Source organism: Lycium ferocissimum, chromosome 5 (genome assembly GCF_029784015.1).
Source record: "Lycium ferocissimum isolate CSIRO_LF1 chromosome 5, AGI_CSIRO_Lferr_CH_V1, whole genome shotgun sequence".
NCBI classification, from domain to species: Eukaryota; Viridiplantae; Streptophyta; class Magnoliopsida; order Solanales; family Solanaceae; genus Lycium; species Lycium ferocissimum.
The window spans coordinates 3,758,721-3,778,435 of NC_081346.1; the positions used below are offsets into that span (position 1 = coordinate 3,758,721).

The 19,715-nt window shown below is 37.0% G+C and overlaps 1 protein-coding gene and 1 pseudogene across 1 annotated transcript; one reads left to right on the forward strand and one right to left on the reverse strand.

Annotated features, from left to right (window-relative positions):
• The first annotated feature begins 235 nt into the window (after nt 1-235).
• LOC132055189 (ethylene-responsive transcription factor ERN2-like) lies at nt 236-1,321 on the forward strand. Its single transcript, XM_059446897.1, has one exon. It carries the CDS (start codon nt 236-238, stop codon nt 1,319-1,321), a length of 1,086 nt encoding a protein of 361 aa, XP_059302880.1.
• Nucleotides 1,322-1,902: 581 nt separating this feature from the next.
• On the reverse strand, nt 1,903-19,653 carry LOC132055498 (uncharacterized; annotated as a pseudogene).
• Between the last annotated feature and the right edge of the window lie 62 nt (nt 19,654-19,715).

Below are 19,715 nucleotides of genomic sequence, written 5' to 3' on the forward strand. Positions count from 1 at the left end.
CACCGCCTGCACCAATTAAAAGTTTCATTCTGTATTTATAATTTTATATACAGAGGAATATAGTTTTCCTTTGTCATTAGTCTCTCGTCCACATTCAAAAAACGTAGATACCTTCCCATTTTATACCTTTTAACGGTTCAAGACACCAAGCTTAGAGACAGCCACCTCCTATGAAATTTTGATTCCAATTTCAACTAACAAATTTAAGAATTTACACACCTTAACCAACAAAAAGATGAAAGCACCAGCACCTCAACCAAGTGATGGCATTAGAACAAGAAAAAAACCATCATCAAGGGGGCATCCAAGATTCGTTGGCGTTCGCCAAAGACCATCAGGAAGATGGGTAGCTGAGATAAAAGATTCTTTGCAAAAAGTTAGGCTATGGCTTGGAACATTCGACACTGCTGAGGATGCTGCAAGGGCTTATGATCAAGCGGCTCGGACCCTAAGAGGGGCTAATGCTCGCACGAATTTTGAACTACTCGCGTCTGATTCCCACCAAGGTAGTAATATTCTTGAAAATTCTGAGCCTTTTAACTTTGAAGAAGCCTGCAGAACTGAGGAACCTGAGAATGGTCTTGTTGGTGCACTTAAAGCTAAACTATTTAACAGCAAGAACTCAAGATCTTTTATTCAAGCTTGTGCCTCTAATTCCAATTCCCAATTAGCATCCAAAATTAAACCATCAGTACCCTCACTTGAAATCAAGAAAACATCCTCACAAGCAAGACAAGCTGTCACATTAGCCAGAGGATTAATGAGCAATGTGGAAGCTGAGAACTTACCTATAAGAGACCATACACATGTATTAAATACTGGACAAGGTAAGAATTATTCTGATAACTTGTTCAGGAGCAATAACAATCTTGATTACATTAGCATGATGACGAGGGATCATCAGCCCATGATTTCGTCAGAGTTTCAAAATAACCAGTGGCAAAGTGGGACAAGCTCAGCAATAATGTGGGCTAACGAGCAAGGACGATTGCCATGGGGCCACGATGAAGTTTCATATGGTACTACAAATAATAACATTAACACTAACACTTTTGGTGGTGGTAGTAGTACTACTGCTACTAATACATGGCCAGTTTCAATTAGTTCAGTTTTAGGGACAAGTGAACCAACGGTTGATTTGTCTACATTTGGGGAAGTAGATATTTTAAATGGGCCAACAATGATGCCCAATATGAATGGATTAACACAAACAGCTTCAGTTCCAACTGAACAACAGATGCTGCAGTTTGAAAATGGACTTTGGGGTGCTGGTGAAAGTGCAGCTTGGGATCCTTTTCTTTTATCATCTGTGCTGGGATAATTTCTAGCACTTGCGTAGCCATGTGAGACAGTTTAGGATTTAAGCTTTGATAGACATCAGAGTTAACGGAATTCTTTATTTTTTTAGGGCTCTTTAATGCCTCGTTTACCCTATTTGTTATACTATTTTATGAGATTACTAATTATGAATAACAAAGCCTCGGAGACAGTTTATGGGAAGATTTGTGTTTAATGCTTTCTTACTGCATTTCTCTGGCTTCCAATAAAACAAGAAAAGGCTCCCACTAAAATTATTGTTGAAGTGGAAACAAGGTAAAATATAGACAGTGACAAGGTAGACTAGAAAAACAAGGTAGATATTTACTTCATTTGAAGTGATGGATTGCTGCATGACGACCAATTTACCATCCCTTTTCTTTATTTTTCCCTTTGTTTACTGTCACTGCATTGCTAACGCCTAAAAGTATACGCAAACGCAACAGCAGCCACAAATCCATCATTTCTTTAATATTATTATTATTATTATTATTATATACCTGATATAATATGGAATAACAATACATGGGTTAAACATCAAAAGACAAACCACCCGTAAGCTTTTCTTTAAATCCTTCATCGTCATCCTTTAAATTCTATTAAGTTAAAAAAAATAAACCCATATTTTAAATTTTGACCCTACATACCCTATTCTTTAGTACAAAGAACAAACGCTCTTGACAAAAAGTAATGTGTGTTATAACCTCTGCATTATCAATCCATGTATTACAATTTTTGCATAATTTAACTAAACAACCCAATGTCCGGATGACAATGTCTCTCTCTTCACCTCCCTACAACATGCCAACAGACTCGGGCAATCTGCAAATCTTGGGGCTTAAACATTACTTTGACCATCAACCTTCTTCCCAGTCTATGTCATCTTCTTCATCGTTGTCGTCTCCCGAAGCATCTGCTTCAACATTCAAGTCTACCTTGAGATCCAGTTGTATTAGTACCTGAAACATACCCAATGTGAACATGAAAGTTGAAGTTTAAAACTAAACAAATAAAACACGACCTATAAATTGAAAGCGAAAACGAAGCAGCCAGACTCGAGAGAGAGAGAGAAGAATCAGAGCCTAAAAAATTGGCAGAAGACAAAATTTAGCAGCAACCATCACATGTAGAGCTCTAGCCAAGCAGGAAGAACAAAGTTACACGTCATACCAACTGTAAGAAGTTAGAAAATCCTCTCCAACAGGTCTTGAAGTTCCATCTACTGCTACTCTTAATAGTCTAAGACTACTACTTCCTAGGAAGTGCATGACACGTGTCACTCACAGCGCTACACATACATAACGTTAACACTTGAAAAACCCCGGACCACCCATTGTCAGTGTGTAACTCCCTCGCGCATGACCCCACGAAAATTTCATACAGATAAAGGAATTTCAGGATTCTGCTTTTAGTTACTCTAATTAGATGATGAGTAACTATCATCAAATTATAGCCAGTGCAGGCAGCACATCAGCACTGGCTATAAATTTCAGGAAAATCATAAAATAATGTGAAGCCATACAGTATACTATGAATTCTGGTTATCGAGGGAAGTGATCAACATATCCACCCAAGAAGAGACATAACATGGCTAGAACAAGAAACGAACAGATAAACAAGAGTACTTGACCTAAAGCATATCTTTTTACACTAATTACTGGAACAGATAAACAAGAGTACTTGAAAATTATGTTAGGCTCAAACCTCAACTGCTTTACAGGCCCAACTTCTATAAACTCCGCAGAACTTGCATGGCATTTGCAATAGACTTTTGTTATTGAGTAGCTACACTTCCAAAGAACATTATTCTAGAAAGTCAAGGCTCGAGGAACTATGGAACCTTGAGCATTCTCAAACAAATTACCATATCTCTCCTGTCTTGTAAGGATTCCCACATGGCTTATATCATCGACCCTTTGAAATTTTTGTCCATATATTTCAGTTCCCAGCTTCCATAGACTAGTTGTTTTTATTCAAACAGGACATAAAATTGCGTATGTAATAACTTTCTTGACATCTCTAAGATGACTGCACAAATTCGTAAGTATTTAGAACTATAGGTGTTGTGAATATGTGACTAAACTCTTCCAGATTGATTCGTGAAAGATGTTGAGAGTTGTTAGCATACTTTGATAAGTTGCATATTCTTCAATCTTCTTAATGTTCCTTTTTTTTTTTTTCAGATCTTTTGATAACTGAAAAATCTCCCTTAGTTTAGCTGGCCCAACCCCAGTGAGCCCATAGATTCGAAACCCGAGGGAATATAGGCCAACTCCTCTACCCTGCTCCCTCCTAAATATCACGCTTCGTGTTAGTGTCAGAGTTCAAACTCGTGATGCACACGTCCTGGGTTGCACCTTTACCATTGAACTAAAGCCCAGAGGGCTATTTCCTTAATGTTTTGAGCGATAATTTTTCAGAATATCATTTAACAATTAGGAGAAGAAGTGATTTCCTCGCTGTAAAAGTAAACATAGTGGAAGAAGCTTTGGAATTCATGGGAAACCAAAAATAAAAGAAAGGCCAACACTTCAAGCTTAAACCCCACAAGATTCTGATGCACAGAGTATATAATTTTAATCCATTTGTTCCATTTATGGTCTCTCTCCATTTTATAAGGACTCAAACAAAGAATTTGCACCAACGTATAAGGTAAGGAGCTGAACCTCATGATGTAGCAAGCTAATAACTTCAATTACTCGCACCTCCATTATCAACGTGTTTGAACAGTCCTTCTATCCTCAACTACTTAAGAGATTGAAGTATACGAACAATATAAAATTACCTGCAGGTGGGGCCTCCTCCCATTCGATATCCTCTCCTTCGTCCTCCTCTTCGCGTTTGGATTTCATGCCAACTTGGCGCTCAGTAAGGTGTGATACACTCCATCTGTAGTTGATGTTTCTGGTAACATTTTGGCAGCTTCTTCTTGCTCTCTTTGCCGCTTGAATAGAGCCTCGTAATATGCCTTAACATATTCATCCTACCAAAACCAAGGGAAAAAAGTAGACATTAAAGCATCAATATAAAGCATATAGACAATTCAAGCAAGAAAGGAAGGGGCAGAAAAGGAGAAGACGGGCAGGAAAAGGTAAGAACCAATGAACCATACAAAAGGCAATGAGCTTAACCTTTATATTTTTCACATCCTCAGTTTCTATGGACTTCTTGTCATCAGATGATCCCGCTGCAGCAGAAGTACCCTCCGTATTCGACTCTTGCTTGACCTCTCCACGCTGCTCCTTTGTAAGATTCATTCCCTCCTTTATCATCCATGGAGGCAAAACTTTCATTGGTGTAGCTGAAACCTCAGATTTGATATCTCCTTTTTCCTCAAGACCAGAGAAAGCAACTTCAACCTGCAATCGACAGCAAAAAGTGGTTAAAATTCATAGACACCATAGTTTCAGGGTGTATTTCACTCAAACAATCTGCAACCCCTACATCCTACATAACTTGGGCACTATTTTCTCCATCTAATTCGCAAAAAAAAAAAAGACAAGGATGTTTTATTGAAAGCATTCAGAGCAATTGCTATATGTTTTATTATTGAGACAAAACAGTTGCTAAAGGATACACCTCAAGTGATTAGTGAGAAAGGAAACAGAAGTTTGTATATAGTATAAACAAATAACCAAGACGTTCATATGCACAAAATGGAGAAAACATCCAGTGTTACACTACAAAGGAGGAGGGGTTACAAAGGCTGTTCTCAGGATTTGATCAGAAGGCTAACTAACACAGCGCAAAAGCTTAGTTGTGCAATCTCTGTATGGACTAGTGCATTAAAATCCATTTCAGATTTGGAGTGTGTTTTGGGAAAATACATGGACGTGCAGGAGTCATAACAATGATGCATGTGCATGAATATACACCAAAATCACCACAGTGCATTTCCAAGAAGCATCAGAAGCAACTAGAAACACATAATGATGAGCTTTCGAGTAAAAGCCTGTAACAATAGTATTTCTTTTTTCTTTCTCCAGTTGGGCAAAAGAACCTTTGTCTCCCCAACAAAAGGCATAGGTGTTCCACCAAATCCAAGCCCTTGTCCCGACTTTGAGTCATTTGCATTATCTCCATTTGCACCTCGGGCCACAGCGTTGGCTCGCAATTCCCATGCTTGAAGGCTTCCAAACTCAGGAGCAGGTAAATCTTTTACTCTGGCAAGTTGATCCATCAATGGTTTGAGTTGTGCCTGTAATGTTTTTAGTTCTCAGTAAACTGAACCAGATGCACAGAAAGAGAGGGTAAAATCAAGTCAACTGTTCTCAGATATTTAAGGATTACAAAAAGAGAAAAAAGAAAGGAGGAAGCACTGTTAATAATTCATCAATTGTTATAGAGATCAAAACAACGGGGGGCTACTCATCCAAAAGCAAAATAATCCAAGAAAGGTAGTAATACTAAAATGGACGCAGTTAGGATAGTCCCAACTAGTTCATGGACTTCTTTTTGATCAAGTAAAGATTTCATTAATAATAACAAGGCCAACTTGGCCGTATACAAGAGGTCTACCAAAAAGGAGAAAATCTACAAAATATGGATCGAGGAGTAGTTATCTCTTTTCATGAGATAAATGATATAAATGAAGCCAAACAATACCAAATTGGAAGACAAGACCCAACCTCTCCTTTAAAAATTCGGCCAATACAAGTTGTAGAAATTCTTTCAAAGCTACCAACAAAAGACAAAATCAAATTCCTTCAGGCCAAAAGAAAGATATAGAGAAGCATTCAATTTGGCAGAGAGAGAGAATCCTCCATTTCAACCAAAATGAAAACAGAACTTCATAGATCTGTCTTATGAACATCCTCTTTTTATCAAGTAATCCAATTATTTATTTAAAAAGGGCACAAAATGCCCGTATACAAAGTAAACCAAAAAGAAGACAATCTAAAGAAAAATATGATTTTCTATGAACAACACCCATTCCTCATGATTCTAGAGATCTCGCGGCTGCACCAAAAAGAGATAAGGGATAAAAGACTATTCCTCAAGTGTACAAAATCCTTCTCTACTCCCTCAAAAGCTCTCCTATTTCTCTCTTCATACGGTCCAGTTGAACATTACTTCTTTGACCAAGCCTGTTACGAACATCCTTACACAACCAACCCGCAGATTATGCAGCAGTCCACTAATTCATTGAAGAAAAAGGCCAAATTAAGTTGCATTGGCTCTCTAGTTCTCTTCACTATCGCGGGCCAGATGGCTAGTCAGTAGTCTCTAAGCACGCTGCCCTCCAAGGAATGCAACACTGAGTTATCCAAGCGAAACTACAGCACCGGTGCCAACGCTTGTGAGTGCGTTAAGTAAATTAAACAGCTATTAGCTGGAATTCTTTTTATTCTCTCGCTAGCTTGTCATGACCAAATGAGTGAATACATTACATGACCCAAGAGCCACCAGTATTACATGACCAAATGAGTGAATACATTAAAAACAAAATGAATTGTGGAAAGTACCTTATATATCAACCTCCAAAAGAAAAAAGAAAAATAGTACACCCAAAAACATATATAGAAAGAAGACAAACCTCCACCCTATGAAGCATGTCTTCCAATTTCTCGCGACGTCGTCTCCTATCATTGTCATCCCCATCTGCAGACCCTTGAGAAGCTATCTTGTCGCTCTCTGCCACTAGTTCCCCATTGCAACTTTCACAGTGGAAGTACTCATCCTCAGGAGAGATCAGCCGCAATGCATCCAATGCAGTATATCTGAATTCGCATATTTAAGGAAAATCCTGAATTTGTCATGAGACGCATACCTATCAAAAAGACAAAACTCAGCAGCAGTATTGAAGGCAGAACCTTTTCCCACAGTTGGGACATATATACTCCTGCACTGTGTTTTTGTTATCCAGCTCATCTCTTAACTTTTTCTTCATTCGGTGCAGTCTGTACCTCACAACATCATATATCTGCAGAATTTGAGATGCCCCTCGAATCTTTAACTTTCATGAAAGTACCAATATAGTTAAATATCAATGATATCCAAGATGCATGAGAAGTTATCCCTGGTCAACAATCATGCTTGTGCTGGTACCATAATAAGCAGAAGTGCTATTACTATAGATTACTTAAGTCTCTCATAGTTCAATTCAACCAACGAAAATTAGACAGAGCCTTACTACAGCCTCTTGTTGTTCATCTATCAGTCAAGTCTGAAAATGCTATGACTAGAAGTATCAGAATACTACAAAAAATCTACAGAAGTTGGTCAATCAGGGGTTTGGGGTGGGAACCTGTGCATAGTCCAGGCAGCACTAGGAATGAGTATGCATCTTTATTTTGTCATCTCCGTCTTTCCCATGCAGGCCATCAACAGTAGCTGCAACTGCAGCATTGTATACTTTTGCACCCTTTGCTCCCTGTAACAAAAGATTGTCAGAGAATGAATGACAGATTATTTTGCAAAGAAATTGCAGGCAAAATCTGGAGAATGTTAGTACTCCCTCCGTCCCAATTTGTTTGACACTTTTCGCTTTTGGAGAGTCAAACGAATTGTTCTTTCACCGTAATTTTTTCATATGTCTTTTAACTATTTTAAATTATTAGTCATGGTGACTTATAGTACTTTTTACGTACTTTCCAGATATGTAAATTTTATTTCGAAAAATCTAAAGATTCTATGTTCAAACACAGTCAAAATTAAAAAGTTTGACTCTTGAAAAGCGAAAAGTGTCAGACAAATTGGGACGGAGGGAGTAGTATGTGATAATAACAAATCAATATGCAATTGAATCGCCCCTTTCTCCCCCCTCAGCTTTTGGTAGAGGAGGAGGGTAGTTGCACATTAGTAGGTTAATAAGGGCAGAGGGAAAAGAATGTACCGCCAAATCACCCCCTTCTCACCAATCGCGGACAAAAAATGCAATCAAATTAGCCCCTTCTCACCTACCACGGCTTTTGGAAAAGGAGGAGGATATATGAACATTCATTAAAACGCCATTAGTTTGTCGCACATTAGCAATTAAATTAATGAGGCTGAGGCTCAAAGAATATGAGCACACAAAAGAAAATGCTACTTCTTTGTATTTGTAACTGAAAAATTTCCTCTTCTTTGCCATCATAATGCATTTTTCTAACAGGTCTCAATGTTCTGTACCGTGGTAGCGAAGAACAAATAGAATTTGCTAAAGAAATCAACTTGAAGGAGTATTCCCGTGTAGGAGAACATAGGAATGCATAAGGTAACAACAAAATAGGATCTTTATTAAAATGGTTTAGAATAAAGAAGTATGATTCTCTTTGGCTTTAGCAAATAAAGAGGCTTCAGTATGATTCTCTTTGGCTAGATTAAGCAAATAGATGAGTTTCTTAAGACTGAGCTTCACCCTTGGCTTCCTTATTGTTCTTTTGTGTTGGTAGGTAACCAAAAGAGTATTACTCCCTCGGTCCCAATTATGTGGCACCATTTCTTTTTTCGTCTGTCCCAAAAAGAATGTCACCTTTCTATATTTAGAAACAATTTAACTTTATGAGATGATTTACAGTCACACATTCATACATTCATATAAGGCTTGTTTTGGACCACACATTTCAAAAGTCTTCCTTTCTTTCCTAAACTCCGTGCCAAGTCAAATGGTGCCACATAATTTGGGACGGAGGGAGTATGTAACAATTTCATGTTTTTTTAGATAAGATATAGGTTGAATAAATTACATAACGAATCTACAGAATTCTGAAAATGGGGTAAAGAGACGCAACTTAGTGTGCACCTTACATCCATATGGTTACCAAACAGCAAATTTCTCACATCTTCCTATTTACTTCAGAGGAATTTATGTAAAAGGGATCCAATTGCTAAGTTCAGGAAACAAATGGTGTTGCTTTAGATATATAAAGTCTGGAACACTCTGACTGTCTGAAACTAAGCCGTGAAGATAGCCTTAAGTTAGCGATAAAGGCTAAATCTTCCAGAAATTATATCATAGGTAAAGGGAAACGGGCAGAGGGGGTTAAATAATAAATCATCTTTATGGCAATAGAGCATAAAACTAACCTCTTTCCTATGGTCCCGTGTGATGAGCTTTTCTTCTTCAAAGAACCGCAAGGTGCGGCGTAGTTGCTTCGTGTGCAACTTCAAGTCTTTTGCCAAGTCTTCTTCCCTCACCCATTGCCGCCTGAAACGTATTATTTTTAGTACACATATATATTGCTCCATACAAAGGTAAGCACTTCGTGGATGTGTGGGTGAATTATGCAGAAAATAAGCACGCAGTGCTTGAAAATATCTAAATAAAGTTCCTAAGTTAAAAACAGACTAAATAAGAAAGAAAAGGTATAGATAGGTTGACATTATATGTCAGCTTCGATAAAAATGATATATCCTCCTCTAAGAGGCAAAATAGCTACTCCGTCTGTTTCAATCTGTTGTGTGTTTGACCAAAATAAGCTATTATTTAAACCAATTCATCAAAATAATACGTTTTTAATTTTTTTTACAGAATTAGTATAAACGTATTCCTGAGTAACGTATTAGACATTTTTTCAAAAATTACAAACGGGAAAAATAGGTAAGGGGTTAACGGTGTTAAAAGTTAATTCGTGATTGGAAATGTAACGTATTATTCCTAATACGTTCTTGTCGATGTAACGACTTTAGAGAATCCATACACGAGCAATCCTTCTACGTAATCGACATTGATTGATGTTAAAGTCGTAACTCGTAGTTATGATTTTAGGATAAAACGTAGCCCCGCGACGATTGCGTTTCTACTCAAACTAGGCACGGGCAATCGAATCTTAGAGAATCCTGCAAATTGGGAATCCTTCGACTGGATTTGACTATAAACGTGATCAATAGTTACGTTTTAATTGTAAAACGTGACACACAATAACGACACCTTCCTCTCTCATACTTTCCAACAAACCACAAATCATTATAAAATATAGTGTATGAAACGAATGTTCAAACACATTCCAACAATTTTTGAAAGCTTCTGCTTGTGTGGCCTATTGTTGGAACAACATTAAAAAATTCAACAAGTATGAGTTAATTAAGTCAAATATGTTGTAATATGTTAAAAATAATACCATAGTTTTAATTTATTTTTCGTTATATTATTAATTATATTAATAATAATAAGTGTCTTATTTTCGCGTGTAGGAGTAAAGATGGCCAATTTTGAACATAATGTGATGGTTGCTTTGTATTGGGGTGGCGAAATAATTCGAAATGAACGATTCGGGTATCTTTGAAGGTGCCAAAATGATTGTTAGCATGTTTATTTCAACGAACTATCTTTGAATTGGTTGAACTATTGCATGAGAAGATGGGGACAAATAGTGAAAATATTCAAATTGATATTTCGGAAAATATCCATGCTCATTTTCAAGGTAACAATACAAGGTTCATTGAGTTTAAAATTGAGAATGACCGCTCCTTGCTACAATTTTTCACCATATCGTAAATTTGCGGATAAGATCGATATAAATATTTTGGAGATTTATGTAAAGACCAAACTTGACAAATCAAAATAATGTATTTCAAATGAGTGGTCAGCATGGTTATCACATGAATTTGTTGGCTCAAAATTATGGATTTGCTATGGCCAGTCAGCCTCATTTTGCAGAACCGATTATTCAACCATCATTCCAGCAATTACCGATGCACGACAATCCAAATTTCTATAATCAATCTCACACCAATGTGTCATCATATAGTGCGACACATGGTTTAAAATCAATCATTTGGTGCGAGTGTCCTAGCACGCATGGTCATCGATCATTTGATGAAGGCTCAAGTAGTCAAAGACGTACTAGTAGTAGCCACGGAGAATATGAGGCCGGAGTAAGCAAAAATTATATTTTTTTTCGATAGCTTGGGTTTATATGTTTTCAACAAATAAATTAGTCAAATTATATGTACTCCCCACAAGATATTTGTACCGCCAATTGTTGCACTTTTACATATTTTTAATTGTTGCTTCAATTATTTAGTGCTAGAATAGGTTTATTAGAAACCTCCAAAATTGTTGCATTTTTAACTTTTAAATGTGTTCGTACTCCTATAAATTTTAAGCTAAAGAGAAAAAAACTTGCTTATATATCCTACAATCTTACTACAATTTATTAATATGGTTTCTTCCTTTTCTCCACAGAGAAGCTGAGGCCAGCGTTGATATGTATAATGATGCAAATGCTGAAATTAGCTCTGAAAATTCAGAGGATGACGACCCTTCGGGAGAGGATGAAAGAGTGAAAGAGAAAGTGAACTTTGATGAATATATCGGTGATAGTGGAGATTTACTTCAAAATAATATTGGTGTAAATCCTCATAATCAATTTGGTCATGGTGTGTCCGAACTTCCATGTCATGATATACCCTACTTTACGACATTGGAGAACGAGGAAGATATTTTCATTTCTACACAAGAATCTGAGATGGGATGTTGTTCGGCTTGGTCGAGGGATGCCAACAAAGACTTGGAAAAGAATATGTATTTTAGCGACAAACCAAAATTGAAACGGGCCGTGACGATTTGGGTTGCGCAAAAATAGAAGTTTGAAAATGATAACGTCAAACAAAAGTCTATGGGTTGTGAGATGCAAGTTTTATAATTTGGGAGTTTCTTGCCGGAAGGTTGGAAATAACCTTTGGAAGATAAAGATGTTGATAATCATATGTGAGGCCGAAGGGCTTACTACGGTACATGTCAACCTAGATACCAATTTGATTGCATCCTTATTTCAAAAGTGAAAAAATCCCAAGTTGTTAGTAGTAGATGTCGTGGCTAGGGTTCACGAGAAATTTTTGACATACGGAAAGCGTGGCTTACGTTACGCGCATTTGAATTGGTGTATGGTGACTTTAAAAATTCATTTTAGTGAGCTTCTAAATTTTTTAGAAGCTTTTCGGCACTTTAATCATGGAACGATTATGTGGAATGGAAACACGAAAAGTCTGTTGATAAAAACTTTCAAGTTTGTATTTTGGGCTTTCAAGCCATGCATTGATGGATTCCAAACGTGTCGCCTGTTATTTCGGTAGATGGAACTCATATGTATGGCAAATATGACATCCATTGGAATTGATGGAAATGATAACATTCTTCCTCTAGCATTTGCTATTAACGGGGGTCGAAAGAGGCATGGAAATGGTTTTTTAGGAATTTGAGCGCACATGTGATAAAGGATAGAGAAGATATAATCTACGTGGGGCAAAAGGAATTTGGCTAGTTTATCGGAGTTGCGGCGGTATCAAGAGCCTCGGGCCTTCCATCGATTTTTGCCTAAGGCATCTTAAGAGCAATTTTCAATCTCGATATCCAAACAAGGACCTCGGAAACTGATGTGGAGGGCGCCGGCCAAGCGAATTGAAGTTTGAAGCCTTGATGTGGGAAATTAAGGAAGAAAATGTTGAAGCATATCAATACCTCATGGAAATTCCCTGGACAAATGGACGGTTAGCCATGATGATGGAAAAAGATGGGGAGTGTTGACAACATTTCAACGGAGTGAAAGCACGAGGCTTAAATTTATGGTTAGCGTTAGGGCAAATTGTTGAACGGGGCAATATACTCGTAAGACTTAATCACGGAACAAAATGAACTATGGACGGGGAGGTTCAAAATGAAGTGGGAAAAGAACTGAAGTTCAAAAGGCACTTTGTTTATGATTGGAATATACCCACGGTGTATATGAGGTTAGATCTATAGTTGATGGTGCGGTGGTAATCCTCACCGTTTCTTTGAATGAAAAAAAAATGTGATTGTGGAAAATGGGCTAATTTGCGGTTTCCATGTTCAAGGTTCGAAAAGAATGGGAGGATTGGCTAGAAATTTTGTTAGCGAGCATTTCACAATAGAGAATTATGCTACAACATATTTGGGTCATTCTCGCCATTAGACACGAAAGTTGGCCATCTCCAAGTTTTAGAATGACAAGTAATGAACTTTATCGTCGTCCCAATCGACCAAGGACAACTAGAATTCCTAATGAGATGGATCGTGGTCTGCTGATATCTTGCGGGTTGTGTAAACAAAGCTGACATGATAGGCGTCAATGTCCAACCGTGGTCAAACTTAGTGTTAGTCGAGTTTGTTTAGTTATGCGGAGTGACTTTTAATTGTGTTTAACTAAAAGTACGCCGGAGGAATGGTTTTTATGGAAGTTATTGAGCGCACTTTTAGTTGTGTTTAACTAAAAAGGAGAAAACGAACTTTTAGTTAAGTTATGCGGGTCCGAGCGGACTTTTAGTTGTGTTTAACTAAAAGATAGAAACAGAACTTCCACAAAAACTTCTTTGCACCATAGGGAATACAAAAAGCAAAAAAAGACTAATTTTGTTTCTTTTCCAGCTTCAAAACAACACCAGCAGTGAGCAACAAAAAAAAAAAAAAAATTCATGATTGAAGCCAATCAAAACGGGCTCTTCCATCAAAATCTTCTTCGGTACATAAAATAAGTAAATAAACTGCTCATGAATGGATGATAAAAAGAAATACACATCTTGAAGGTTAATGTCGATCATGACTTGCTAGAAAAAACCAATACAATGTGACTTCCCAATTAAAACTTCTTTGCACCATATTGAATACAAAAAGCAAAAAAAGACTAATACACCATAGGTTGTTTCTTTTCTACGACCAAAACAACACCAGCAGTGAGCAACAAAAAAAAAATAAAAAAAAATTCATGATTGAAGCCAATCCAAACAGGCTCCTAGTCAATACCAGCTCTGCAAAATCTTCTTCAGTACATAAAATAAGTAAATAATCAAGCTCATGGATGATAAAAAGAAATACACATCTTGAAGGTTAATGTCGATCATGACTTGCTAGCAAAAACCAAATACAATCATGACTTCCAATTAAAACTTCTTTGCACCATAGCTGAATACAAAAAGCAAAAAAAGACTAATACACCATAGTGCTTTTTCCAACTTCAAAACAACACCGAAAGAAGGGGGAGCAAAAAAAAAAAAAATCATTCCTACTAAACTACGAGATTATGTGGAAAGCCAAACTATTAGTGATGCATTCATTTCTTTTTGCTTCTACCTTGACTTTTTACTTCTACCGCGGCTCGCAAATAGCCGACTCCGGTCGCACACGCTTAACTATTGATGGTTCACCATCCACTTTATCGTTGGAATCATCCAACTCAGATCTCAATATTGGAGTACATGATCATCTCTATTAGTGGCCTCGGGGATATCGATGGATATTTGCACGGGCGATGAGTTGAGGACCATTCTCAACAAATATGTTCTCAAAGACGAAAGACTTGGATCTCTTGAATATTGTGGAGTTTGTGGCGTCATGTATGGCACAATACGAGTAGTTGTTGGTTGATATGTCATACACGATGCCTCGAGTGAATTCGTGAGTGTCGCCCGCTTGAAGTGGAACCAATATTACAATTTGTTGTTACGGATCATCTTCCGGGACTGCTTGGGCATCTTTAGAATAGTACAGTAATACTCTGTCCCAAATGCATTTTCATGGAACCAAAAACCTTTTTAACACAAATTTGCTTCCCACAATTATACGCTAGGAAGCATGCATCATAGTTTCAAAAAGGAGAAAGAGGTGGTTAGTATATCACAGATTGTAATATACCATCTATCAAATAGTTCACTGAAACTAAACTTAAGAACCACTAGATTAATTTATACATGATGTTATTTGGTAGATCTTTTAACCAAACAACAAAGACAAAGGAAGTTATTAATATCACGCGACTAGTGTAGAATCGATTATCGATGCATTTTCACATTGCATATACAAGAAACATGAGAAATAAATATTACCATTGCTTCATAAGCCGTTGCATTAGGCACATAACCTTGTTGCCCGGCGAGGACGCGAAGTAGGATTACCAATAACAAGACGAGTAATGCGTACGAACCAAACAAGGTAGGGGTCATGCGAAGTGGTTCATGATTGACCGGTGCATTAATAACGTATCGAAGTCGTTGGTGCCAAAATGGCAACCATTGTGCATGCTCCAATTCCCAATTTGTATTTGGCCTTCCCCGACGATCGTGGTTAAAATGTGGGATCAAATGGAAACGAAGTTGGTGGTATCTCTGTATCATTCCAAATTGCCTCATAACTCGATCAGGCAAGTGAACCTCGACAACATCCCAACAAAATATTGTGACTCTAGCACGCCATATATTTCGTCCAACACGACAATAATCGGGAAGGCTCTCAATTAATTCATCAGAATATGGTTCCCAAATAAACTAAATGAAACAAATAAATCGAATGAGTCCTTACAATTACAATATACATGAAAATTAAAACAAAACTAATACAACATTGTACCGATCCTCCGTCATGGAATCAAGTGCATCCCTAAAAACTTTCAACACATATTGGGTAGTTTTGGTCCAACTAAAATGTGCAAACCATCTAGTAGCGCGTGGACCCCTAGGTAAACCAGCATTCGCGTCCCTTTGTTTTAATATCTGGGGCCTGAGGACAGTAATTCTCTCCCATGCCCAAACCTGAAGAAAAACATTAATTTCAACATCATTTAATGCAAGTCGCATAAAGAACTAAAAACAATCAACATCATTTTTTTCATTATAGCAAAAAAGGAAATAAAAAATCTTATCGTTTAGCTAGAAAGAAAATAAAGAGAACTATATGTATACTCGGGAGGAGCATTCCATGTAAGAATGTTAGAAAAATCTAATTAAGAAAGAGAACTATACGTTTAGGAATTGAACAAGTTTTTTTTATAAATACGAGTTAATACTTTTATTAATATTTTTAGGTATACCGTAGTAGTGGTAGAATCAGCTGTCTCATGTTGCTCGGCGAGGGGCCTTACAAAGATAGTGATACAAGCACGCTAGGTCGCACTACCCCTCTCAAGATCTATCGTGTTGACGTCCTCGAGCATAGGTAAGTACATAAGCTTCAAATTACTTCCGGATGTATCCGCCATCATCATACCAAAGAATCATCCAAAACATATAGCATCTAGCCTTCTGATTGACCATATCTTGTGTTGCCGTGTCAAGTAATTTTGGATGACGTAGCATGTGTTGATTAAGTGCAGATACCTTGAGGCTATTTTTTTTAAAGTCTCCAGGAAGTGGGCTAAAACCTAATAATCTTTGACAAATGTCTTTCCAATCCTCCGTGCTCCTCGCCAACTCATTCCCAATCTTTCACTGATCACCATTCACGGGTAAGCCATACAACACCTCTACGTCTTGCAAGGTGATTGTCGTTTCTCCAGTTCTAAAGTGAAACGTATGAGTTTCAGGACGCCATCTTTCAACTAATGAAGTAATCAAACTACGATCAATAGTAGGTCGATGAGATCTATAAACACCGTACAATCCCGATAGTCTAATCACTTCCAAGACTCGTGTATCAATTGGATGTTCCTTTACGAAGTCCCAAAAATTTCCATCACATCTCCTTGTATTCAAAATCACATTATCCTTTCCATCCCATATATCCCGTGACCTATGGGTGAGTTGTTCATTCAATACTGACGAGTCGAGTGGACCGGATCCATTTGATATGCATTATTTTCCGCCATAAAACAAAAATACCTACACAAGTGAATATTTTCTATGAAATTTCTATGCTTGTTTTGCCTAAAAAATGTGAACATCACATCTTCTTAAGAAAGTGAAAAAACAGAGAAAAAAACTCCGTATCTTCCCAAACGAAAAACACAGAAACAAAAATACTACATTTTTTTGAAGATAAAGGAAATTCGTCATACCATTATCTTCTAATCCGTAAATTGAAAGTTTGAAACGTAATCCGTAATTCTTCCACTATACTAGTGTGTGAAAAAACACATACCTTAATCACGGTATCTGTTCCCAAGTTTCTTGATCGATTTTTGCAAGCAAAATCGCACAAAATACTGAGCTTTGAAAGTTTCACATTTAAAACTTGCGGCAAAAAATCGAATAAACGTCACAATCTATATCATCGGAACAAAATCAATTTGTAGAGATAGATAAAATAATATATGGATCGAGTAAATTTGTTGTTCTCCTGGTGATAGTGATGCTAGGGTTTTATTTAGAAGAGGTTTTAGGTTGAAAAGGAAAATTTGTTCAATGAGCTTCTCGGTTGTATATCTATTCACATTTATTAGAAAACATTTAACGACGTCGTTATTTTAAATGAAGGGATAACTAATAGTCGTGGCCTTGGGATACATAATAGGCATAAATCGTATCACAAGTAACGACTTTTATTTTAACGCCGTCCAATTATTAGCTGTTTTTTCCGTCAGAATTTTTGAATAAAATAATGCTAATACGTTACTCAGGAATACGTTTATGCTAGTTCTGTAAAAAAAATTAAAAACGTATTATTTTGGTGAATTGGGTTAAATAATAGCTTATTTTGGTCAAAAATTCCAATCTGTTTGATTGGTTTTGACTTGGCATGGAGTTTAGGGATGGCAATAGGGCGGGTTAGGGCAGGTTAGGGCGGGGCAAGCCTTGACCTGCTAAGATTTCGACCCGCCCTGCCCTGTTTAGCTTTTTCTAAGGAAATTGCCCTGCCCTGCCCCGCCCCGCTAAGCCCTGCCCTGCCCCGCCCCGTTTATATTATCTTTCATTTTTCCTCTTTATTTTTCACTTCGAAGCATGACATATTTTTTTAAAAACAATTAGATGAATGATTAGTTCCTAAAATTGGATTTTTTCTTTTGATCGTTCAAATTTCAAAATAGAACTAGAATTTACATATTTTACTATATTTAGCATGAGAATACACAAAACCATCTTTAGTATAATTAAATAAGCTTGAAGGAATGTCCGAGTTAAAAAGATGATTTGTCTTAATTACTAAAGACAAACTTGTGATGTAAGTATAAGCTGCAGAGTAGTAGTATTTCTTTTAGTAGATGTCTTTTTAGTGATTTCTTCTAAATGAATATTGTTAATCGTAAGATTAGTTAATTAGGCTATCACTTTTGCGATAAATAGGAAAGGTTTTGTACAAGTTTTTAAACAAATAGAATAGTTCTGTCGGGTTTTACTTCGTAAGTTTAGTTTTATAATAAAAAAATATTGATTTTAATTTATGCTAGAAGTCACATTTGAACAAATAAGAATTTAATAACAGAAATGAGAAATCTTACAAACTTCCAAGCAATCATGCTTATACTTTTAGTAGTAAAGAACGATGCTTCACAATGTGGATTCAAACTAAGGAACAAGAATAAAATAGTCATTTTTTACCCAACCCACTTATAACCCATTTCTTGCCCTACCCCACCTCGCCCTATTAAAAATTTTTAAAAATTAAATTTTGCCCTCGCCCGACCCGCCCCGCCCGTTTATATGTTTCCGCCCCTTTGCCCTATTATGACTTTGCCCGCCCCGCCCCGCCCCGCCCTACCCTAATTGCCATCCCGAATGGAGTTTAACAAAGTAAATAAGACTTTTGAATCTTGTGATCTTAGACTAATGATATGTAGAATGTACAAAAATGTCCTTTGATCTTTTAAACATGTCATGTGGAAAGTTGGTTTAAAGAGTTGCTAAAAAGGCAAAGAGGCGTTCTTTTTTAAACGAACTAAAACAGGTAAGACAAACAAATTGAAATGAGGGAGTAAAATAGTAAAAGTGAGAACCTTGTGAGTGCATCTAGAATCACCACTGCAATTCCTCGATTGTCACTTCTACCGAACTTTGGCTGATTGTCTCCTTTAGTCGTAATATCATCATAAAACGCTCTTGCAGCAAGTTTCACCAACCTATCCAACATTTCCCATGAATCCACATAACAAGAAAAGAGTCATTTGGCGAAAAACACACCTAAACTATCATTTTTTGCGAGTTACATGCGTCATCCATTGATCGCTAATTCCACAATGGATACTATCACTTTTTCGCTAATTCCATACCTCAACTATCCGTTACTCCCTTTGCCTACCTAAACTATCACTCCCTTTATATTAAAACACACCTCGACGCTGAGTTGGCCAAATATTTGAAATCAAGTATGGGGTGTGTTTTAATACAAATGGAGTGATAATTTAGGAAGGTAAATGAAACAATGATAGTTGAGGTGCGAAACTTGTTAATTTTTCACAAGAAACGAAGATGAATAAATAGATAAGACAGGAAAAACTAAATTATTTTCCCGGTCTTGGATAGGATGGCAAGAAGAATTAAACACGAAGTTTACCTATTGAATGGTTCAATACTCATCTGGATGAATTAATTAAATCGCAAAGTTCATACAGTGAAATTTAATCCTGAAAATCCCTAAATTATCCCCAAGATTTGATCCTGAAATCCCTAAGTCCACTGTTAATTAGTGATTAGTGAAATTAGTGTGGAGGAGATCGGCGCTACGGAGAAAAGGGGGTGGTGGAATGGTGTTAAATCCTTTAATTGGGGGATTTGGAGTGCTATTTATAAAGGTTGCTCCAAGCCCCAATTATTGA